The sequence below is a fragment of the Periplaneta americana genome, chromosome 8 (genome assembly GCF_040183065.1).
Source record: "Periplaneta americana isolate PAMFEO1 chromosome 8, P.americana_PAMFEO1_priV1, whole genome shotgun sequence".
NCBI classification, from domain to species: Eukaryota; Metazoa; Arthropoda; class Insecta; order Blattodea; family Blattidae; genus Periplaneta; species Periplaneta americana.
In genome coordinates this window covers 107,451,204-107,474,451 of record NC_091124.1, presented here as the reverse complement: position 1 = coordinate 107,474,451, position 23,248 = coordinate 107,451,204, and the positions used below count along the sequence as shown (strand labels likewise).

The 23,248-nt window shown below is 34.2% G+C and overlaps 1 protein-coding gene across 7 annotated transcripts in view; it reads left to right on the top strand.

Annotated features, from left to right (window-relative positions):
- Sec3 (exocyst complex component Sec3) overlaps positions 1 to 23,248 on the top strand; it is a 167,971-nt gene that overhangs the window by 80,094 nt on the left and 64,629 nt on the right. For all 7 annotated transcript variants that reach the window (XM_069833368.1, XM_069833373.1, XM_069833370.1 and 4 more), the window contains exon 8: positions 749 to 991. In XM_069833368.1, the coding sequence (XP_069689469.1) occupies positions 749 to 991 (243 nt within the window). The remainder of the gene's footprint in view (positions 1 to 748; positions 992 to 23,248) is intronic.

The window sequence follows — 23,248 nt, the reverse complement described above, 5'->3', positions numbered from 1 at the left end:
AAGCCAGCTGTACAACATATACTTAAATACATTAAAATTTAAAGTGTGCATTTATTGAGGCTATGTATTAAATAGTAAAATGGCCATTGAATTTAGAGAACTCTTCGATTTGGATAGTCTAACATAAGGTTCAACCAAAGATAGAGTGATAGTCATTTATCATTAGGCAATTAGAATACTTAATCTCATTGACATGACCATAGATGGTTGAATTTTGAAACATAAGTTGGAAAATTACCATAACTACAAAATAGAAATACACACTTCTGCATCTAATCTTCAAAATCCACTTGCTGACCATTTGGATTGGGCTGTCTGTCTTGTAAATTCTGTTGCTGTTTAGGTAGGATACAGGTTTTGTACAGCTTATCTTTGTAATGCTCTAAAATACCTTCAGTATTTTCCAGATTATAGACAAATAGAGAAAATGTTATAGGGCGTAATTATGATGCTGCTGTTGTTGTCTCTCCTATAGAACTGGGGCAGCTCCATTACCAGACTTATAAACAATTATAGGTGACTTTACTGACTGAAAAATTTCAACAAAAAAAAAGACTGATGTTACAATTGGGATCAATTTTTAAGTGCAGAAGTCGTCACTTGTGCAGTATATTTTATCTGACAACATGTTACAACTTTTCTTTCCTTGAGATCTTTGAAGTCCATGTAAGTCAAGAAGTTTCACCCTAGATAGCTATTTGGGCAGAATTATTTAAAAAGTTACAACATTCCTTTACTTGTTTTTCAGTCACAACTTGACTTACCACACAAGCACCAGATGGCTCTCATTGATGCTGATTTGACAAGTGCTCAAGGACTACAAGATGCAGTAGCAGCAGGCAAGGCTTTGTTGGCTGCAATGAATGCTGAAATCCACCCAGCATTGGTACGCTTAGCTGCTGTACAAGAGCAAAGGAAGAGGTTTGACAAATGGAAGACCAAATTTTCGCAGACCATCTCGAGACATCTGAATAATCTCTTCATTCATTTGGTAAGCTGCTTGTAGTTAAAAAAAAAACCGTGCTTTTTAATTAAAGCTACCTTTTTTGAGATTCAAATTTGCTCTAAACTCGAGAGGATATGCCTAAGGAATTATCAGTTTTGGTGACACTGGTTTAGAAAACTAATAATTTTAGTTTAAACAAAGTATAGTAGAACCAAATTATCCAACTCTCAAAGCTTGCTGAGTTATTGGTAACGAAGATTGTGGAAAGGATCACCAGTGGTATACCACAAGGATCTAACTTATTCCAACCCTCTTCAGCATCATGTTACATAGCCTACCTGACGTCATTCCTTCTGACGTCAAAATATGTATTTATGCTGATGATGTTCCAATATGGGCTACCAATAAAGACCCAGATAGAGCATTAAAATCTATTCAAATAGCCGTAAATAATCTAAACACTTGGGCATGTAAATGGAAATTATCTGTATCACACTCAAAAGCCGAATACGCTGTATTTACAAGAAAATATAGTCTGAAAACTATAAACTTCCCATTTTCATCAACAATCTGCAAATCCCATATAATCCAACTCCAAAAGTTCTTGGCATTATTTTTTTGAAAAGCTCCTATGGTACGCACATATCAATCATATTATTACACGATGTGTGCCTAGACTTAATCTTTTAAAAATTGTTGCAAATAAAAAATGGGGATCTGATATAAAAATGAGATCGTTTTATATAGCTTATATAAGATCCAAATTATTATATGGGTGTGAAATTTGGAGTGGTACATCAAAGACACACCTGAAGAAAATTACTACATTCCAAAACGCTGCATTAAAACTGTGTTTGGGAGTGCCTAAAACCAACTCAACATGTGCAATAGAAATTGAGTGTAATGTCCAACCTGTTTGGTTATATATGTGAGAAAATTCTTAAAATTCACCTTAACCTTCAGTCTTCGTCAAGATGTTGTATGTTTTTTCAAATAACGGATCACAACTTCAAGTTTTATAATATACAAATGGAAGATGTTCCTCTAAAATGTAACTTGTGTAACGATGGAACAAAATTTAGTTGTCAATGAAACTCCATGATGGTTGTGGAAAAGGCCAAAGTGTTATATTAATATCCCAGGCGATTATATTAAGAATGATGCACCACATGTTTTAAAATCTTGTGCCATGGAACCAAACTGTAACAAATATGAAAATTTTCTTCATATCTATACTGATGGGTCACGGAATCCTGATGATGGACTTTCAGGCCAGGGTATTATATCCCAAAATATAATGAGAAATATTATACATCACGTTCATCTCCCTCTAATCTCGAAATAGAACTACTGGCCATAGAGGCAGCTCTTTTACATGTCTCTACCTTATCTGATATACTTGTATGCATTTTCAGTGACTCGATGGGAGCTATTCTAAATGTCATGATATATACTAACTTCCTATGCACAAATTACAATCTCTATACAAAAAAATCTATACAAATAATAAATCTGTAGCCGAAATTTTTCTGGTAATTTTCGCTTTTCCAAAAATAATTGGTGTTAACATGTATAATTAAGCATCCTGAAACCGAAAATCGCTTTTTCGAAATTTTTGTTTGTATGTCTGTCTATCTATCTGTCTGTGTGTCTGTCTGTCTGTCTGGATGTTTGTTACCTTTTCACGCGATAATGGCTGAACCGATTTCTATGAAAATTGAAATATAACTTAAGTTCGTTGTAACTTAGATTTTAGGCTATATGGCACTTAAAATACTTCATTTAAAAGAAGGGTTATAAGGGGGCTTGAATTAAATAAATCGAAATATTTCCCTTATTATTGATTTTCATGAAAAATGTTACATAACAAAAGTTTCTTTAAAAATGATTTCCGATAAGTTTTATTCTATGCAAAATTTTGATAGAACTGGTAATTTAATGAGATAAATGAGTTTTAAAATAACAATGCATTTATTATTGCCACTTAATGGACTGTAATGAAATAAAAACACATGACTTCATCTATAAGGGGCCTTGGACGACAACAACAAATGGAAGCTATTAACATACAGAATGTTCCTGTGTTTGTATGAAGTAATCTCGGAAGTTAAATAACTGATTTGTATAATTTATTATTTCACCATTGGAAAGTGTAGTTTCTCTAGATGGACATAATGCTATAATGTTATTACAGTAACTTCTGAGTGAATCAAGGACAGGTAAAATTAAAATAAATTCTTATGCACAGAAAACTTGATAGGCTATTCAGTATATTCGTTTCTTCTATTTCTTAAAACAATGTTTATGTACTACATACATCTCAGAGAATTAACGAAGAACACAAGTGTACTGATTTAGTGTGCAGTAATAATACGTTAGCTTAGCATTCCATTATTTTATAATCCAAATTTTGTTGCTTCTACATTGGACTGACACCATACCTCAATCCTTTTGGTATTATATTTGCCTCTTTGCCTCATTGTATGGTTCTTTTCAATATTAAACTTGGCTCTAATTGACTGGACGGTGTGACTTTTTTTTTAAACAACAACTGAATAGAATACAGTGGACTGTAGTGGACTTTATGTTGTCAGCAAACAGCTGGATACATTAAGAAGATTGATAATCCAAATTTTAACTATGCTCAATTGAATCGTGTTAAAATACATTATGCAATAATGCAATGCAAAAAAATTGGGCAATGAGCCAAGCAGATTATGTTGCTCTGTTCTAAAGTTGTTCCTCCTGAGATTCAAGAAGTCCCACCACAATTAAAAACTTACTTATTGGAGGACATCTGTTATCAACACACTTTTTAAATAATATCTATACTTACTAATTATAATCTGTAACGGAAATTTTTGTGGTAATTTTCGTTTTTCCAAAAATAATTGATGTTAACATGTATAATTATTCATCCTGAGACCGAAAATTGGTTTTTTGAAATTTTTGTGTGTATGTCTGTCTAGATGTTTGTTATCTTTTCACGCGATAATGGCTGAACCGATTTCGATTAAAATTGAAATATAAATTAAGTTCGGTGTAACTTAGATTTTAGGCTATATGGCATTCAAAATACTTTATTTAAAAGTGGGGTTATAAGGGGGCCTGAATTAAATAAATCGAAATATCTTGCTTATTATTGATTTTTGTGAAAAATATTACACAACAAAAGTTTCTTTAAAAATCATTTCTGATAAGTTTTATTCTATGCAAAATTTTGATAGGACTAATGTTTAAGGATATACAAGACTTTTAAAATAACAATACAATACATTTTCACAGCTGCCTCAGACTATAGTGTCGTTGTTCCTGTAATAACTCCTATGTGTAAAATATAAAATTTTTCAGTAGGAAGAAGAAACACATTTGTTCATTCAATGGCACTGGTACATAGGAGATCGTGAATTCTTAAATTTTCGGAAGAAAGAAATATAATTATATATAGGAGATTTTATTATTTGCTGTATCATTATTTAAGTTATTTAACAGAGCAAAAATCTGAAAATCGATAAATATGTCACATAGGAGTTATTGCAGGAATGACAACGATGGCTATAATGAAATTAAAACAAATGACTCTGTCTATTTAAGGCGGCCTTGAAGTTTATCAATATTAATTTACAGAGAATGTTTGTGTGTTTGTATGAAGTAATCTCAGAAGCTATTTAATCGATTTGGATAATTCCTTTACTATTTTAAATTTGTAGTTTCTCTAGATATGAGGGCTGAGATAAGATTAAAATAGATCTTTACGCACAGAAAACTTGATATTCTATCGAAATATTGTATAATTCGATTATTGAAACCTTATTTGGTCCAAATAAAATACTCTAATTTTATACACTTAAGTTTATTTTTGTTCACAGAACATAATAGTTAAGAGTTTTGTCATAAAGATGAGTATTTTTACTGGACCAAAAATACAGCCCATAATAAATAAGCATTTTACCATAGATCTCACTGGAGCTGAGTTATTTTAAAAGGTGTCACGAAATAGCGTTCCTGCACTCATAATTTACCCATATTCGTTTCCTGTGTTTCTTAAAATAATATTTATGTAGGGTACCTCATTTTTTTATTTGCATGAACAATGATATACAACCGAGCAAGTTGGCTCAGGCAGTAGCATTTGAGATACGCATTCGGGAGGTCCCGGGTTTAAACCCCATGGCCGACCAATCTGACTGGGGTTTTTCATGATTTCCCTTAGTCATAAAGGCAAATGCCGGATTGGAAAGATACATGCCATGATTCATCACCGCCTCAATTATCAATACCAAAAACATTAATCAAACTTTATAATCACTTACATGAAAACAAGCCATCTATAACACACAATAGAAACAGACACTCAACAAGAGTAAAAACGGCCTACTGATATACCCAGACATTCTAAGCACGTGACATGACCACAGATGTTGAGGCATGAATAAAATAAACTTAACAAGAAAAAAAATGCACAGTAAGGTTAACATAAAAATTATCTTCGTACACAATCCACTCTATTAATTTGGAGTGATTTATTGAAGGATGCATTCAAGACTAATTTAGAAAAAATGTTAAATGAATTATCCTTGCACCTAAAACGGATGTTCTCTGAACCAAATGATCATGGGCCTATTTTAATTATTTGCATGTAATAACAATTAAGAAACATGTTAAAGGAATTATCATTGCACCAAATGAGTGGTCTCTGGACCAAAATGATCGCATTTTAATTATTTAAATACAATTTAAATTAAGTAGCATGTTAAACTATACGCTCAGAGCAAAGCAAAAGTGAAGACGGAAAAAGAGGAGCAGATTTTTCGGCTATGTAGGGGAGTAAAGCAAGGCGATCCAATCTCACCGAAACTGTTCACAAGCGTATTAGAAGAAGTCTTCAGAGAGCTCAAATGGGATATGGCATTATAATAAATGGCAGAAGGTTAACCAACCTAAGATTTGCGGATGATGTTGTACTGTTTTCCAGGTCACCAAATGAACTACAGGAAATGCTTATCGAACTGAACGAGCTCAGCAACTGTGTTGGGCTCTCAATCAATTACAGTAAAACAAAAATAATGTCAAATAGAACCCCAACACCAATCTCAGTACTAGGAAGCGAGATAGAACACGTGGACGATTACATCTACCTATGGCAGACTGTCTCACTTAACCAAGGGCTGGAGAAAGAAATACAAAGGAGAATAACACAATCCTGGAAAGCCTTCTGGGCGCTAAAGTTTATACTCCTCGACAGGTCCATAAACCATAGACTCACACTAGAGGCTCTTAACTCCTGTGTATTCCCGGTGCTAATATACGGTTGCCAAACCTGGGCCCTCACAGAGAGGCAAAAGATGAACATCGAAATATGCCAAAGGAAAATGGAGAGGAAGATAGTTGGTGTATCACTGAAAGACAAGGTCTCCAACACAGGACTGCAGAAAATTACAGCTTCTGAGAACATCACAGAAAAAGCCCTCATAACGAAGTGAAAGTGGGGTGGTCATGTAGCAAGGCAGCAACAAGGCAGATGGACGCGAGAAACCACCATGTGGGACCCGTACATAGGAAGGAGAACACAAGGCAGGCCAGGGCAGATACATTCAAGGAGCAACTGGGAGGGAACTGGTCAACCATCGCCCACAACAGGAACGAGTGGAGACAGATAGTGAACAAACTCATATAGAACTAAAATTTAACAAACTCTAGTTATCTCATATAGTGAATGTGAATGTAAATGTTGTTCACGTGAAATAGCTCATCATATGAACCACACCAACCGAGCTTCCCCTCCTGTAGGAGGCCCTAGCCCTTCATGGGACACAGTGGCTTCATTCATTCATTCATTCATTAAACGATTTATCCTATCAAACACGAATGTTCCCTAGACCAAATATGCTGTTTTAATTATGTAATTACTTTATATTTGAAGGATTCATAACAAGCTGTTTTTTACTGTGATGGGTTGTTAGCCCTTTGCCCAACCTCCAAGCTGAAGGACCACTCCTTATCGGCTCTCCGCGACTGCTTATTCAATATATTCACAGCTACCCTCCATATCTGGAGGCCGTCTCCTCGATGATTATGTTTCGTGACGAGAATATTGTACGAAGAGAGAGAGAGAGAGAGAGAGAGAGAGAGAGAGAGAGAGAGTGTGTGTGTGTGCGCATGCGTGCGCGCGCTTTTTTTTAACACTACAATTGGGTATACACCCGGTGGTAGTGATATATAATATACAATAATTACAGTTACATGAAATAAAATAAAATAAACGTAAATGTAATAAAATTAAGTAAAATAAACGTAAATCTATAAATAGTAGATGCAATAAACCTAGAACTATAAATAAAACTATTCTATAATAATGCCTACGATAAGCAAAAGTAAATCTAACTTATAAAACTAGTTCGATTAATTAAAATGTGTCTCAGTGAAACATACAGCAGAGTCCGTATAGGTCAGTTTCTATCTAATGCTTTTCCAATTCACTGCGGGCTAAAGCAGGGAGATGCACTATCACCTTTACTTTTTAACTTCGCTTTAGAATATGCCATTAGGAAAGTTCAGGATAACAGGCAGGGTTTGGAATTGAATGGGTTACATCAGCTTCTTGTCTATGCGGATGACGTGAATATGTTAGGAGAAAATCCACAAACGATTAGGAAAAACACGGAAATTTTACTTGAAGCAAGTAAAGCGATCGGTTTGGAAGTAAATCCCTAAAAGACAAAGTATATGATTATGTCTCGTGACCAGAATATTGTATGAAATGGAAATATAAAAATTGGAGATTTATCCTTCGAAGGGGTGGAAAAATTCAAATATCTTGGAGCAACAATAACAAATATAAATGACACTTGGGAGGAAATTAAACACAGAATAAATATGGGAAATGCATGTTATTATTCGGTTGAGAAACTTATATCATCCAGCTGCTGTCAAAAAATCTGAACGTTGGAATTTATAAAACAGTTATATTACTGGTTGTTCTGTATGGTTGTGAAACTTGGACTCTCACTCTGAGAGAGGAACATAGGTTAAGGGTGTTTGAGAATAAGGTGCTTAGGAAAATATTTGGGGCTAAGCGGGATGAAGTTATAGGAGAATGGAGAAAGTTACACAACGCAGAACTGCACGCATTGTATTCTTCACCTGACATAATTAGGAACATTAAATCCAGACTACTGAAGCTTTCCTGGCGACGTGATAATTCGAAATTTTCTCGGGCTTCCAGCCAGGTCATAAGTTGGTGATCCACCAAATTATGACCTGGCTGGAAGCCCGAGAAAATTTCGAATTAAATCCAGACGTTTGAGATGGGCAGGGTATGTAGCAAGTATGGGCGAATCCAGAAATGCATATAGAGTGTTAGTTGGGAGACCGGAGGGAAAAAGACCTTTGGGGAGGCCGAGACGTAGATGGGAGGATAATATTAAAATGGATTTGAGGGAGGTGGGATATGATGATAGAGACTGGATTAATCTTGCACAGGATAGGGACCGATGGCGGGCTTATGTGAGGGAGGCAATGAACCTTCGGGTTCCTTAAAAGCCGTTTGTAAGTAAGTAAGTAAATCTAACTTATAAGTACTTCTATTTCACCCAACTATTACCAATTTAAGTAATTACATATCACCTTAATTAATGGAAATATAAAAATTGGAAATTTATCTTTTGAAGAGTTGAAGAAGTTCACATATCTTGGAGCAACAGTAACAAATATAAATGATACTCGGGAGGAAATTAAACACAGAATAAATATGGGAAATGCCTGTTATTATTCGGTTGAGAAGCTTTTATCATCCAGTCTGCTGTCAAAAAATCTGAAAGTTATAATTTATAAAACAGTTATATTACCAGTTGTTCTTTATGGTTGTGAAATTTGGACTCTCACTTTGAGAGAGGAACATAGGTTAAGGGTGTTTGAGAATAAAGTGCTTAGGAAAATATTTGGGGCTAAGAGGGATGAAGTTACAGGAGAATGGAGAAAGTTACACAACACAGAACTGCACGCATTGTATTCTTCACCTGGCATAATTAGGACCATTAAATCCAGACGTTTGAGTTGGGCAGGGCATGTAGCACGTATGGGCGAATCCAGAAATGCATATAGAGTGTTAGTTGGAAGACTGGAGGGAAAAAGACCTTTAGGGAAGCCGAGACGTAGATGGGAAGATAATATTAAAATGGATTTGAGGGAGATGGGATATGATGATAGAGAATGGATTAATCTTGCTCAGGATAGGGACCAATAGCGGGTTTATGTGAGGGCGGCAATGAACCTCTGGGTTCCTTAAAAGCCATTAAGTAGGTAAGTAATTACTTTATATTTATTTCTAACAAGTGCAGCAGAGTGCACGGGTACGGCTAGTATTAAATAAACTAAATCTCCAAAAAGAAATAGTACTTCAATGGATACCTAGTCATTGCGGCATTGCTAGAAATGAGATTATAGATACAGTAATATTGCTAAACAGGCAACATCTTTGGGGCTCAAACCTATGCAAATAAATTCTTTAGCCAGCGCATATTCTGCAGTTAATTCTCATTTAACAAATTTATGGATCGAATTATGGCTTTCTTCTGATAAAGGCCAAGTACTTCAAAACATTCAAAAGAAACCTAATGATTTACAAATGTTCCGCAACATTCCCAGACACATACAAACTTTCTTAGCAAGAGCCAGGACAGGCCATATTATCACTCAGAAGTATCTTCACCACTTTAATCTTGTTGACTCTAGTAGTTGTTGCTGTTGTAACAATAACGAAGAAGATTTGGAACATATCCTCTTAAACTGCCCTGTCACAAACATCCATAGAACTAATCTAAAATCTGCAATCCCTGTAACCTTGGACAGTTCTCTCCAATACATACTGAATACACCTCATCTTTGGAATGTGGCTGCTGAAGTATACAACCAGCATCGTGCTTTTTTACCCATCATTTGTAAGAAGAGGAAATTCATAGTGAAACTAGTGGAACACGTGATGTCAGCGAATAGCTGGATATACTATGAAGATAAATAGAAGGTTGTGGCTGGCCTGCAACATTTTGAGTGACTGTACAAAGACTGATCAGTAAGAACTGAGACTGGCTTTCTTAAGGGGACCTAGATGTGAGTTTTCTACATTTTCAACATAATATACCTTTTATTTTTTCTCTGGAAATGTCAAAAATATCTAAATGAGATATAAGTAGGTATCTAATGCTCTTGATTTAACAATAGAGGTATTTGCTCTCTTGCTTCCCAGTATTTAGATGTAAGACTTTTATTTTGTCCTTCAATATGAATGGAGGACTGCATCTACCATTGGTCAGCGGGTTGTTTCAGCCTAGTCAGGAGGACTGTTATCACATGTCCATTGACTATATTTCCTATTTGTCATTTAGGAAACGCTTTAACCCTGGAGCAGGTGTGTGATCTTTTGTTAAACGAGCTGGCACGCTGTGTATTTAGTACACATCTAGGAAAAATTGTGTTCTGTTAATAGAAATCACTCTTTCTTAGAATATAATTTTCAATTTATTTAACAGCTACTAAAACTAATTAAATCTTGCATTACATGTCACATAGACAATTGTTACTACACTTAGTTGCAAAAAGCATAAACATTTTTTAAAATTATATAAATGATCTGTTTCTTCGAAGACAGTTTCCAGTTTAATTACTGAAATAAAGTCAAGAAACTTGTATGATACTGTATATTACACGCTTTTTTTTACTACATTTAATTACGAACACGATTATTATTGAACTGTAATGAAAATGTTGTCCATTTACTCATCAGTTTCAACAGATCACAACATCTCTTCTGCATCTTCGAGAGGTAGTAGACACTTATAACATGTGTGTATTATTTTCACATGATCCTTGCAGATGAAACAATGACAGGCGCCACATCTTATTGTGGTTGAGATATTTTTAGTAGGGCCACAGGTCGTACAGTGAGCTCTCTTTTTCGTAATGGGCTCTGCAACTACCTCAGCTTGGGGTTCTTTGTATTTCCGAAGAAATGCCATGACATCGGCAGGCAGTGAAGAGATTTCAGCTCTATCTACGAGCTGAGGCTTCATAAGAGAAAATTCCAAATTTTTCAAGAATATTCTTCTCTTATTTTTTTCATTTGCACAAAAGATTACTTGGGCATTGATACCTGCTACATCCATAAGGGAAAAAAAAAATATTACCAGTGGCCACCTTGTCACACGCACAACAGAATACACACCACACATTTGATCAATGTGTTGACTCCTCTCTTTGTGGCGTTTTTTCCAAAATAATGTCTGGTTTGTTGGTATGTTCATTTATTGTCCCAGAGTCGTGCATAATCGATAATAGGATAACAGCCTTGTTCTTTTTTGGAAACTTTTTTGGAACTTAAGACACCAAGTCATATCCTTTTGAAATCCAAACAAGGACGTATCAACACCTCGATTCTTAAGGAGCAAAAATTCTGGTGGAATTTGTCGTTTGATCTTTCTCATAGTGCCAATGCGAGTCCTTTTTTCAACAAAGAGGCAGCTAGGTCATAACTGGTGTACCAATTGTCAGTAGTAACATTTCTGTTGGAGCCTTCAATGTGTGTAACAAGCCTTTCGACAACATCACTCAGAGAATTGGAAATATGGTATGGGGGCTGTTTTACACAATAAACTTCGATGTTGCTTGCAAAGAATGCTTTAGCCCATATTTAACTGGCTTGTTCGGGATATATTGAACGAAAGAGCAATGTTCCTGGAAAGCTTGCAATTTTTCGTCCACTATTACAAATTCACTTACGCTATAACTGTTCTTAAATTTACCACAAACTCGTCTAAAATTGTACGTATGGCTGCAAGTTTATCACTCACCCTTCTTTCTTGTCTGGTTGTCTTGTTATCGAAACGGATGCAGCGTAAAATAAATAGAAACCTTTTGTAGCTCATGACCGCTCTCGTTATTTGTATTCTAGAGCCATCTGTTGCCCAAAGCTCAGTCACATTTGTATGGTTTGCTTTCTTGATTCCAATGAGATACAACAATCCCAGTAATGCCATTATCTCACATTGTGTTGTATCTTTTGCATCCCTATCTCTGGAATATTCTATGCTGTCCTTCTTACAATGAATGTATAGATTTGTACACATTACAGTTTCATCGATCATTTCAATAGTAATAATTTGAGTGAGAGCCTCAATTTCACTTGTAACATCTCTAGCATCAGACTTAACTCCAGGAAAAATTTTTACAATGTTTTTTTCTTTTAGCTTTAGTTGTTCCTGTGCAACAAGTTTTGCTCCATTTGTAATTTCTGTCTTTTCCAATAAAATAATCACTCTCAGTAGAAGATCTGCAGTCATCACGTGTATCAGGCTCATATTGTTGTTCAGATTGTGAATCATGGTCATTTCCAATAATGACCTCCATTTCCTCTTCTGATTTATCATAATTTTTGTTGTCAGGCTCTTCCTCAAACTCTGGATCCTCGTTGAGTAGTCAGTCAAGTTTGCCGTCCATTTGATGTGCTGCCTTACAGTATATCATTCATTGGTATCAGATGTCGAAGTCATCACTAGGAATATGTAGGTACATTTCACTAAATCGCAATGCATTACAAATAGCAAGAAAATTACATATTACTTACATGACCTGGCATGCTATGTACTTTTTACACGACAGTGACAATGCTGCAGTTCGATTTCAATATTCACTTCTTCGCTTGCAGACAGAACAACACAACTTCTCACTACATAACCTGAAGGAATAGCTAGAAGCTCGCAGCAATCAGAAGCAAAGGAAGGCAGTTAAACTACTTTAATTCAAAGTTGTATAATTTTTACACATGCATGCTTGCTCAAGGGTTAATGCTGTGGTAGACCAGCATGGTGAAACGGCATTTCCTCCATTTTTGATGAAATAGTTATACCGCTGTGACCCAGTCCCTACAGCCTCGTTTGTTAAAAACAGGTTACACCACGGGAAGGAGAAGATGGGGTTTTAGTAGGAGAGGTTAAGGAATGCACTTCACTACTTCTTGAATGAGATGTTTCAAATAAATTTACCATAGTAGAGTGAATAAATATTGAAAAGTACATTGAAATAAGGTGAAGAGTTGATCACAATAAAAATCTTAATTCTGGATAAAAAATTAAAAAAAAAAACAGTATTGCATTAAAGTACCAATATCTCTGGATACATTAATCACATAGGAGAATTTCTCATTTTCTTGTATCAAGAATGAGGAGGAAATTATATTATACGTAAAAAATTAGTTCATTTTACATGGAACATTAACTGTAGCATTACCAATCCATAATCTGTAACGTGCATTACCAACCAGGCCCGCAAATAAAATATTTATTTTATTTGTTTCAAATGATGCTGTTTTGTTTTTATGTCCATAAATTAATGCTTTAAATGTTACTTATTTTCCATAATTCAAGAAAAATAACTCCATTAAAACAATAATAACAAAACATGTGTTAGAGTTGAATCCAGTATTAAAACAACAATAAAATATTCAAACTATACATTCAAAGGATCAAATTTCATACCATACAAATTGGCAAATTTTATACATCTGGCAACCGGTGAGAGAGATTTAGACTTACTGGTATAAAAAAGGTTTTGAAATCTTAGTCCTTTAGAAGGAATCGGAAGGTAGATATTACTTATGATGGATTCACAAAGAATGTCACCTTTTATAGCCTTTGAAAGAATAAATAATCAAGATACATACGTCTGACATAAAGACTAGAACAGTTAAAATAATTACAGGTTAGTTCATAATTGAAAACAGAGGAAGTTGGTAAAAATCTAAAAGAACATAAGGAAATAAATTTTCTTTGAATATTTTCCAATTTAACCGAATCAGTAGAAGTAATTGAAAACAGAGGAAGTTGGTAAAAATCTAAAAGAACATAAGGAAATAAATTTTCTTTGAATATTTTCCAATTTAACCGAATCGGTAGAAGTAATAGAATTCTAAACAACAAATGTATATTCAAGTTTGGATCTGACTAATGTATTGTATAAAACTAGTAGAGTTACAGGAGTGGAAAAAGAATAAGTTGTAGTCCTTATAAGTCCAAGCATTCTTATGGAATGATTTTATATATATATATATATATATATATATATATATATATATATATATATGTTGAACATGATTATGAAAATGTAATTTGGAATCAAGTAGAACTCCAAGGTCTCTAATACAGTCTTTTCTAACTGTGTTGACATTATTAAGAGAGTAATTAAATTCTGAAGAAGTAGTTTTTCTTGAGAAGGAAATGACAAAAGTTTTAGATTCATTAATTTTCATTCCATTATCAGCTGACCAAAGCTCAATAGCATTTATATCATGTTGTAAAATTTGACAATCAGCCAGACCATTGATTTTGCGAAAGATTTTCAGGTCATCCGCAAATAATAGACAGTTAGAACTTATTCTTTTACAAATATTATCTATAAATAATAGAAATAGTAGAGGCCCCAATGTAGAACCTTGGGGAACTCCACATAAACTAATGTATGGATCTGAGAGAGAATTTCCTAGTCGAACACAGGATTGTCTATCTGTTAAAGTTTCCAAACCAGCTCAGGTAGTTAACGGAAAAACCAAAATAATTTAATTTATTCAATAATAAATTATGAGGAACAACATCAAATGCTTTGCTAAAGTCAAAATAAATGGAATCAATTTGACCCTGAGTTTCAACTATAGGCATAGCAAGATTAAGATATGATACTAAATTTGTAGTAGTATATTTACCTTTTGTGAAACCATGTTGGGCAGAATTAATTTTGTTTTTAATATAAAAAGAAATGTGTTTATGAATAATTTTTTAAAAAATTTTAGAGAAATTATTTAATATGGAAATAGGTCTATTATTACTTACAATGTTTTTATTACCACTCTTCAAGACAGGAATAATGGGTGCTTCTTTCTAAAGAGAAGGATAAATCCCAGATTTCAAGCTTAAATTGAATATAAAGGTTAAAACAGGTTAAGAATTTCAGAGCATCCCTTAATTATAGAATTAGGAATGCCGTCAGTACCCATGGATTTGTTCGGCTTCACATTTTTAATGGCCTTCATAACATCCTCACATGGGATTACAGGTAAAGGTAAGAAGTCATTAATGTTAGAATCATCAATAAAGAGTTTAGAATTATGTTTTTTCTGAACTGTTTTAAATTGACTAGCAAATTCATTTGTGATCTCAAATTGATCAGCTATGTGAACCCCATTAATAATTAATTCAGTAAGATAGTTTTTTGGATTTGCGATAAGATTCTACATGTTTCCAAAATTTTTTGGGCTCATTTTTAAAATTATCATCAATGGATTGTAGCCATTTAAATTTATCAGATTTAATCATAGCCTTTACTTGTTTTCTATAGTTCGAAAAAATTTGATAGTGGTAATCAGGTTTGTATTTTTTTTTAATTTCTATGTGCTCTGTTCTTTTTCTTAATTAGTTGAAGTAGGCTGTTTGAAAACCATTTAGGGTAGTGAGACTTTTTCACGAAGGTAACAGGGACAGCTTTAGATATAGCATGATTTATAATTTGAGACAGAGAATTAGTGGCAACATTGACATCAGTAGTCAAACATATACAATTCCAATCATAATTTTGTAGAGGATAGAATAGAGAGAGTGGTAATCACCTTGAGAATAATTTAGAGAGGATTGATTTTGTCGAGGTACGGATAATGATAAATTGACTTCTAGATCAATACAGATTGATGGGTGATATGTATCTTCCAAAACTAGTGAATGATTAGCTAGATTAACTGAACTATTGAAGACATTAGTAAAAACAAGATCGAGAAGATTTTTGCTATTTCTCATAAAATTAATTTGGTTAAGTCCCAGAAGATAATAATAATAATAATAATAATAATAATAATAATAATAATAATAATAATAATAATAATAATAATTTATTTGTTTGTTTGTTTGTTTGTTTTGGTTGGTTTGTTTGATGTGGTTTGTTTGTTTGTTTGGTTGGTCGGTCGGTCGGCACAAGATAAAAGTTAGCACAAGATTTACAGTGAACAAGCAATAACAAAAACAGTGCATACAAATGATTATTAAAATTAGAGACAAATACAAATAAACAATAATGACAAAATGAATAGATAACTACAAAATACATGATACAGAAAAGCTCAAAAACAACACAAACAAAATAATGAATTTGAAATGAATGCAATTTCAATGAGTATGCTTAATGTAAGAATAGTCAAACAACAAACTATACATTAAACGGATCTGAATTAATACAATGTAAATTGGCAGCTTTCATGCATCTGACAACTGGAGAAAGAGATTTAGGCTTGTAGGTATAAAAAATTTTTTTGAAATCTTAAACCATTTGAAGGGACCCGAAGGTAGATATTGCTTATAAAAGGATTCACAATCAGTATCACCCTTTAAGGCCTTACAAAAGAATAAGTAGTCAAGTTCAAGACATCTAGCATAAAGGCTAGAAAAGTTAAAATATTTACAAGTACGCTCATAATTGAAAATAGATGAAGTTGGTAAAAACCTAAAAGCACATAGGGACATAAATTTTCTTTGGATGATTTCCAATTTAACCGAATGAGTAGAAGTAATAGAATTTCAGGCGACAGATGCATATTCGAGTTTAGATCTGATTAATGTATAGCAGCGGTTCCCAAACTTTTTCAGCCATGGAGCCCTTTTTTGAAGCAAAAGTTTCTCGTGGAGCCCCAAGAAATGTTTACTTTTTAGTTTTATCTGTCTACGTTCTATGAAGCATATTTCACATGATACACAAACGGAAGTATGTATGTGTGTATATATATATATATATATATATATATAATGGAAACAATGGTAAATAAGTACTAGATATAATTTATTTAAATCTACAAAATGATATTAACATGTAGTTAAGATATTTAAAAAATGTTACAATGTTACATGTTCACCCGAAGTTAATGCGAAGAATGTGCCTGTTTCGTGCGACAGAGTTTGTCAATGTCCGGTGTCACAGAAGTCAGTTGAAGACGTATATCGTCTTCTATGTCCAAACAAGTTCGATATTTTGTTTTTGTAGCCGTGTACCTCGAAAAGGTCGTTTCACTGAGGTACACAGTAGGCTGCCAAAAGGCAGTGAGAGAAATTTAGCTTTTGAGCTTAATATCAAAAGATCCTCCCCTAACTTAGCCCAAAATTCGGGAAATGGTTTGCTTTTAAAATATGCCTGACAGTAGCTGTTCGAAACCATGTCTATAAGGACCTCATATCTGAAGCAGTGAGGGCTGCTGGTTTTGACATCACTGGAAATGGATCTACAATTCACTCATATTTCTTTAGAATCGATTCCTGAGTGTCCCTTGGAAAGTATGAATTCATATTTTGAAGCAAATTGTCAAGGTGTTCTTTCATTATTGCTATGAATGAGACATTCATTGTTATGTTATTTTCTTCTATAAAGTTTGAAGTCAATGAGAAACGTAAGATCCTTATTGTCGACATATTCTATGTAGAACGCTATCTTTTTCTTCAGTGCGACAATTTCGTCATCAGCTTCGAATATAGTCTTCTGTTTGCCTTGCATGTACTGTATGTGCTGAATTCATTTTTGAAAAATGTCTGCCAAGTAACATAATTTGTACAACCATTCCTGATCATTCAAATAATCTGCTAGCAAACTGTTCTGGTAATTCAAAAGTGAAGAAACTTCCGTTCGAAGTTCGCTTTACCGCGCGACAACCATCGCACTTCTGTGTGTAATATTACTAACAATGACTTGTGTATGCTACCCATATCTTCACACAGGATTTTAAGTAGCCTACACTGCGAAGGTCATGCCTTAACAAAGTTGATGATTTTGACGGCGTTGTCTAGTACCTGCTTTAATAACGCTGTCATTTTTTCGTTGCGAGGGCGTGTTGGTGTAGTACACAGTGACTACTTGTTCAGTTTTTTAAACTTTCTTGATCCTTGTAACAGCACCAGCAACAGGACCTACCATGGCCTTTGAGCCATCTGTGCACACGTCAATGCAATTGTCCCACAGTATCGAGTTTTCAATGAAGAAGAAAAATTTCAGTACCTCTTGTAGAGGATGGCAACGGCTGCAGAACAAAATATTTCATGAAAGAACCTGAAAATTCATACCGCACAAACATCATTAACATAGCTAATCCGGCAATGCCCATGGATTTGTCAAGTTGTATCGAAAATTTCGTTTAACTGATATGGGAAATCATGATATTTTTTACGTATTTTCATATATTCTGGATTCGATTATGCACAGTGTTATTTGATAAGGGCACACTGGAAATCAAATCTGCAGTTTTCTCGTCCATGATGCACTTCACTACCTTCACCAATAGTGGTTTCATAAGAGTTTCAGCAAGGGTGAGGTTTACCAGCAAGAGCCTGGTCATGACTAATCAAGTACAACGTTTTCAGTGCTTTCTAATTGTTTGCTTTACACGAGGTAAAATTTTGTCTGAACTGCATGGAGTTCGTTACTTTTTCTTTCGAAGTAGTCTGCAGTTTTATTTGTGAATTTTTGAATTGAGAAATGCCGTCTAAGCTTGGCAGGGAACATAGAACTATTGGGAAAAACTTTGTTACATATCACACACTGTTGACGTTCATCAGCAAACTCAGTGAACCCCACGTCCAAATATAAATCACAGTATTTTCGTTTGTTACTTTCTTTCAATACCTCTACACTAGGCATCGTAGACTCTGAGACAGGCTCATGTTCAACATATTCCGAACTCAATTCCCAGGAATTCGCACTATCTTCTTTGAAAGTAAGGTTATAGCTGTTGTTATCTCCTTTTGACTGAGTACTGGTTGATGGCTAATGACTCAGACGCAAACTACTTTCTCAGAAAGTATTTTCGCTTGATGGAAGTAGTTTCGGTTTTCCCGCTAGAGACTAGATGAAAGCAGCAATTTTTGTCATCTTCATAACTTCCGCAGACGGAGCCCCTGAGAATCATTCGCGGAGCCATAAGGGCTCTGCGGAGCACACTTTGGGAACTGCTGTTGTATAGTATAGAATTACAAGAGTAGCTAGAGTAGAAAAAGAATAGGTCTCTAATACAGTCTTTCCTTATTATGTTGATATTATTAAGAGTATAATTAAATTTAAGAGAAGTGGTTTTTCTAGAGAAGAAAATGACAAAAGTTTTCAATTCATTAATTTTCATTTCATCATCAGCAGACCATAGCTCAATAGCGTTTATATCATTTTACAAAGTTATACAGTCTGCCAGACTATTAATTTTGCGAAATATTTTAAGGTCATCGGCAAATAAAAGGCAGTTAGAACTTATTATTTTACAAATATCATCTATAAATAATAAAAATAATAGAGGCCCCAAAGTGGAATCCTGAGGAACTCTGCATAAACTAATATAAGGATCAGAATAAGAATTTCCAAGTCTAACACAGGATTGTACATGTTTTAAATTATTTTCAATCAAGGCCAGGTAGTTAGTGGTAAGACCAAAAGAATTTAATTTACTCAGTAACATATTATGGGGAACAACATCAAATGCTTTGCTGAAGTCAAAATAAATGGAATTAATTTGACCCTGAGTTTCAACTATAGGCATAGCATAATTGAGATAAGATACTAAATTAGTAGTCGTAGATTTTCCTTTTGGAAAACCATGTTTGGCCGAATTGATTTTGTTTTTCACGTAAAAAGAAATATGTTTATGAAATATTTTTTCAAAAATTTTTGAAAAGTTATTAAGTATGGAAATAGGTCTATAATTACTTATAATAGCTTTATTACCACTTTTAAATTTGGGGATACTAGATGCTTCCTTCCAAAGAGAAGGATATATCCCTGTTTTTAAACTCAAATTGAAAATGTAGGTTAAAACAGGTATTAAAATTTCAGAGCATCCTTTAATAATAAAATTAGGGATGCCATCCATACCCATAGATTTAGGCTTGACATTTCTCATGGCCTTCCTGACATCGTCACAAGAGATTACAGGAAGGGGTAAAAAGTTATTAATGTTAGAATAACAAGTGAGAAAATTAGAGTTATGGTTGATCTGAATTGATTTAAATTAACTAGCAAATGCATTGCAATGATTTTTTGATCAGCAATGTGAATCCCATTAATAATAAATTAATTAGGAATGTTTTTCGATTTCCGAAAAGATTCTACATATTTCCAAAATTTATTAGGCTCTTTTTTTAAACTATCATCAATGGATTTAAATTTATCAGACTTAATCAAAGCCTTGACTTGTTTTCTTTAGTAAGAGAAAATTTGATAGTGGTGATCAGATTTAAATTTTTTAAATTTCTATGTGCTTTGTTCTTTTTCTTAATGAGTAGACGTAGGCTGTTTGAAAACCATTTAGGATAGTACGACTTTTTCTCAAAGGTGACAGGGACAGCTTTATACATAGCATCATTAACGGTTTTAGACAGAATTAGTAGCAATATTGACATCATTAGTAAGATATATACAATTCCAGTCAAAATTGTGGAGAGTGGAATGGAATAGAGACAGTGATAATCACCTTGAGAATAATTTAAGTAAGATTGATTTTGTCTCTGTAATGGTGATGGTGAATTAACTCCCAGATCAATACAAATAGATGGGTGATGAACATCTTCCGAAACTAGTGAATGATTAGCAAGATTAACTGAACACTTATGGACATTTGTAAAAACAAGATCAAGAAGAGTTTTACTATTTCTCGTAAGATTAATTTGGTTTAGTCCTAAAGACAAGAAGAGGAAAATAAATCCTGAGACTTAATTTTTGTGTAGTAATGAATATCATTAAGTGTACAACCAGATGACCAATCCATGCCAGGAGAATTGAAATCCCCAAGAAAATCGATTCTAAAGTTGTAGGTATCAAGATTGTTTTCAATAAAATTTAGATAAGACCTTAAATGTTTGTGATCTGTATCGGGTGAAAAATAATGATTACCATTTAGCAGATTACAACCATCAGGCATTTTAATTTCGATCCAAACGTATTCATTAATGAATTCTAAATCATATCTCCGACTTGTAAAAGGTATCTGGTTACTGATAGCAGTTAAGACACCCCCACCTTTTACTTTGTTGGTATCTTCAAACAACCTTTCAGCACGAAACACAGTATAATTATTAGGAAACAAATTTGTATTGATAACAGATTCGGATAACCATGTTTCAGTAAGACAGATAATGATATCATTATTACTCAGTATATTTTGGAAAATTTCATCACATTTCGTATTAAGTCCACGAACATTTTAATAAAAAATCTCAAGATGATTATTGGAATTGCACATTAATAGATAAGTGATAGCAGATAAGACTAAGAGGCATTTCCCTGAGAATCGACTGAATCTGAATTCGTATAATGCTAGAAATGCTGTTCAGGTTTGAGTTTCCCAAAAAAAGGTTCAATTAGGCAACCAGCAGGATTACAGTGAAACCTCTCCTTATGGACACCTCTAAGATATGGACACTCCTCAAATACGGACAGATTTTTATGTCCCAACTGAAATAATATAGAAATAATGATAAATTTAACTCTCGTTTACGGACACTCTCAGACACGGACACAGACAGCTGTTTCATGGTCCTAAAGCTTGCTTTATCTCCTGACTGTGGACAGAACTTGGTTTTCAAGACCTAATGTGTTACAAAAATGGAAAATTTAGTTTTGAGAACTGTACAGAAATTCCTTAACACGGAAGAAGACAATAAGGGTCTCATAGGCAACCACTAACCCAGTCACCAGTTGGAAACGGATGGAAGAACAGTCGAAAAACTTAACCTGTCTGCTAGGTCCAAGATTTCCGCGATCGTGAAATTGTATTCGACGCATGATAGGGTTAGTAGGATTATTTTCTTCACTTCAATCAGTTGCTCTGTTTCGAGAGACATGGCACCTGAACGTAAAGGTTAAGTTGAAAACTGCAGATTACAAACTGCATAACTGTAGACCTAGAATAAAACTGCATGGCACAGTACTGTATTTTCTTTTTTCGGTCTTATCTACTGTAGTTAAGAATTGCAAAAAATTTACTGTAGTACAGTAAACTGTATTTAGAATTAAACTACAGTAATACATTTCATTTAAAGCGTGAAGGGATACATAATGCATATTATAAATTTACTGTTAGATTGGGGAGCCTCCCTCTCAATAAAGGACACCTTCCAGATGCAGACAAATTGTTACGTCCCTTCAATGTCCATAAATGAGAGGTTTCACTGTATTTATCAAATCAAAATCCCTTTCATCCACAGCTACATGGAAGAAAGAATAGGTTTGAAATTTGGTTTTGAGTTTAGTTACCAAGAGAGACCTAAGTACTAATTGATTTAAAAAAAATCCACTATATTGTTAGAGCTAACTTTGAAATTGAATCTCGAAACAAACAGAGATTTAGTTCTGATTCGCTCAGGGACCATTTCAATGTTGCTAGTAGAAGAGGTTCCAACTTTGGGTTCTCTTTTTTTTAATTTCTTTCGAGAAACTAATTGAAAGCCTTCATTGTCAGTGTGAAGATTAGTAGCATTGGCCTCATTCATTTCCTGATTCGCATTATGTTTCATTGTAATAGGAGTCACATGTACTGGTTTACCAGTCGCTGAGACTGCAGAATGTAAGGTATTTGAATTGTCAGCAACGAAGTTTTCCGACACAATCTTGTTGTAAGACTTCTTGGGGTCATTAGCTTGTACAGATTGTTGACCATCAGAAGAAATATTTTGAAGTGATTTAGGGGAGCAGCAGCCCTTTGATAACAATTCTGCCATTTGTTCTTTTAGGGCAAAATTTTCATTTTTCAGTTCATTAAAGTCTTTCTGTAAATTCTTGACATGGATCAAAATGTCACTAATCATGTCCATTAAAGAAACATTATTTAGTCTGACTGTTTCAATCTGAACTGCAAGAGCATCTTTAGATAAAGAAGTTAAATTACTATACACAAGATCACCTTTTTCTCTCCTGGAGTAATAGGACGCACTGGTGTGTTGTTCCCCTGCAGAGCATTTACACACTTCTAGCACTTATAGGTTGAACTACCACTTTGCATGACGATGTCATACTCAGCTTCTCCAATATCCAGGCAGTCTAGATGATAACGAAGACAGCAAGGCCTAACACATTTCAGAAATATTTGCTTTCCAAAGAAAGGCAAGTTGCACAAAAGACAGACGTCTTTACTAGGCGCCATATCCACTTATACTTCGATACAACTGCTGTATGCTGTAAGTTCTGAGAGCTAAACGCACACACAACCGAACAGCATGATGGCTCACGACCGAATGATGATGATGATGATGATGA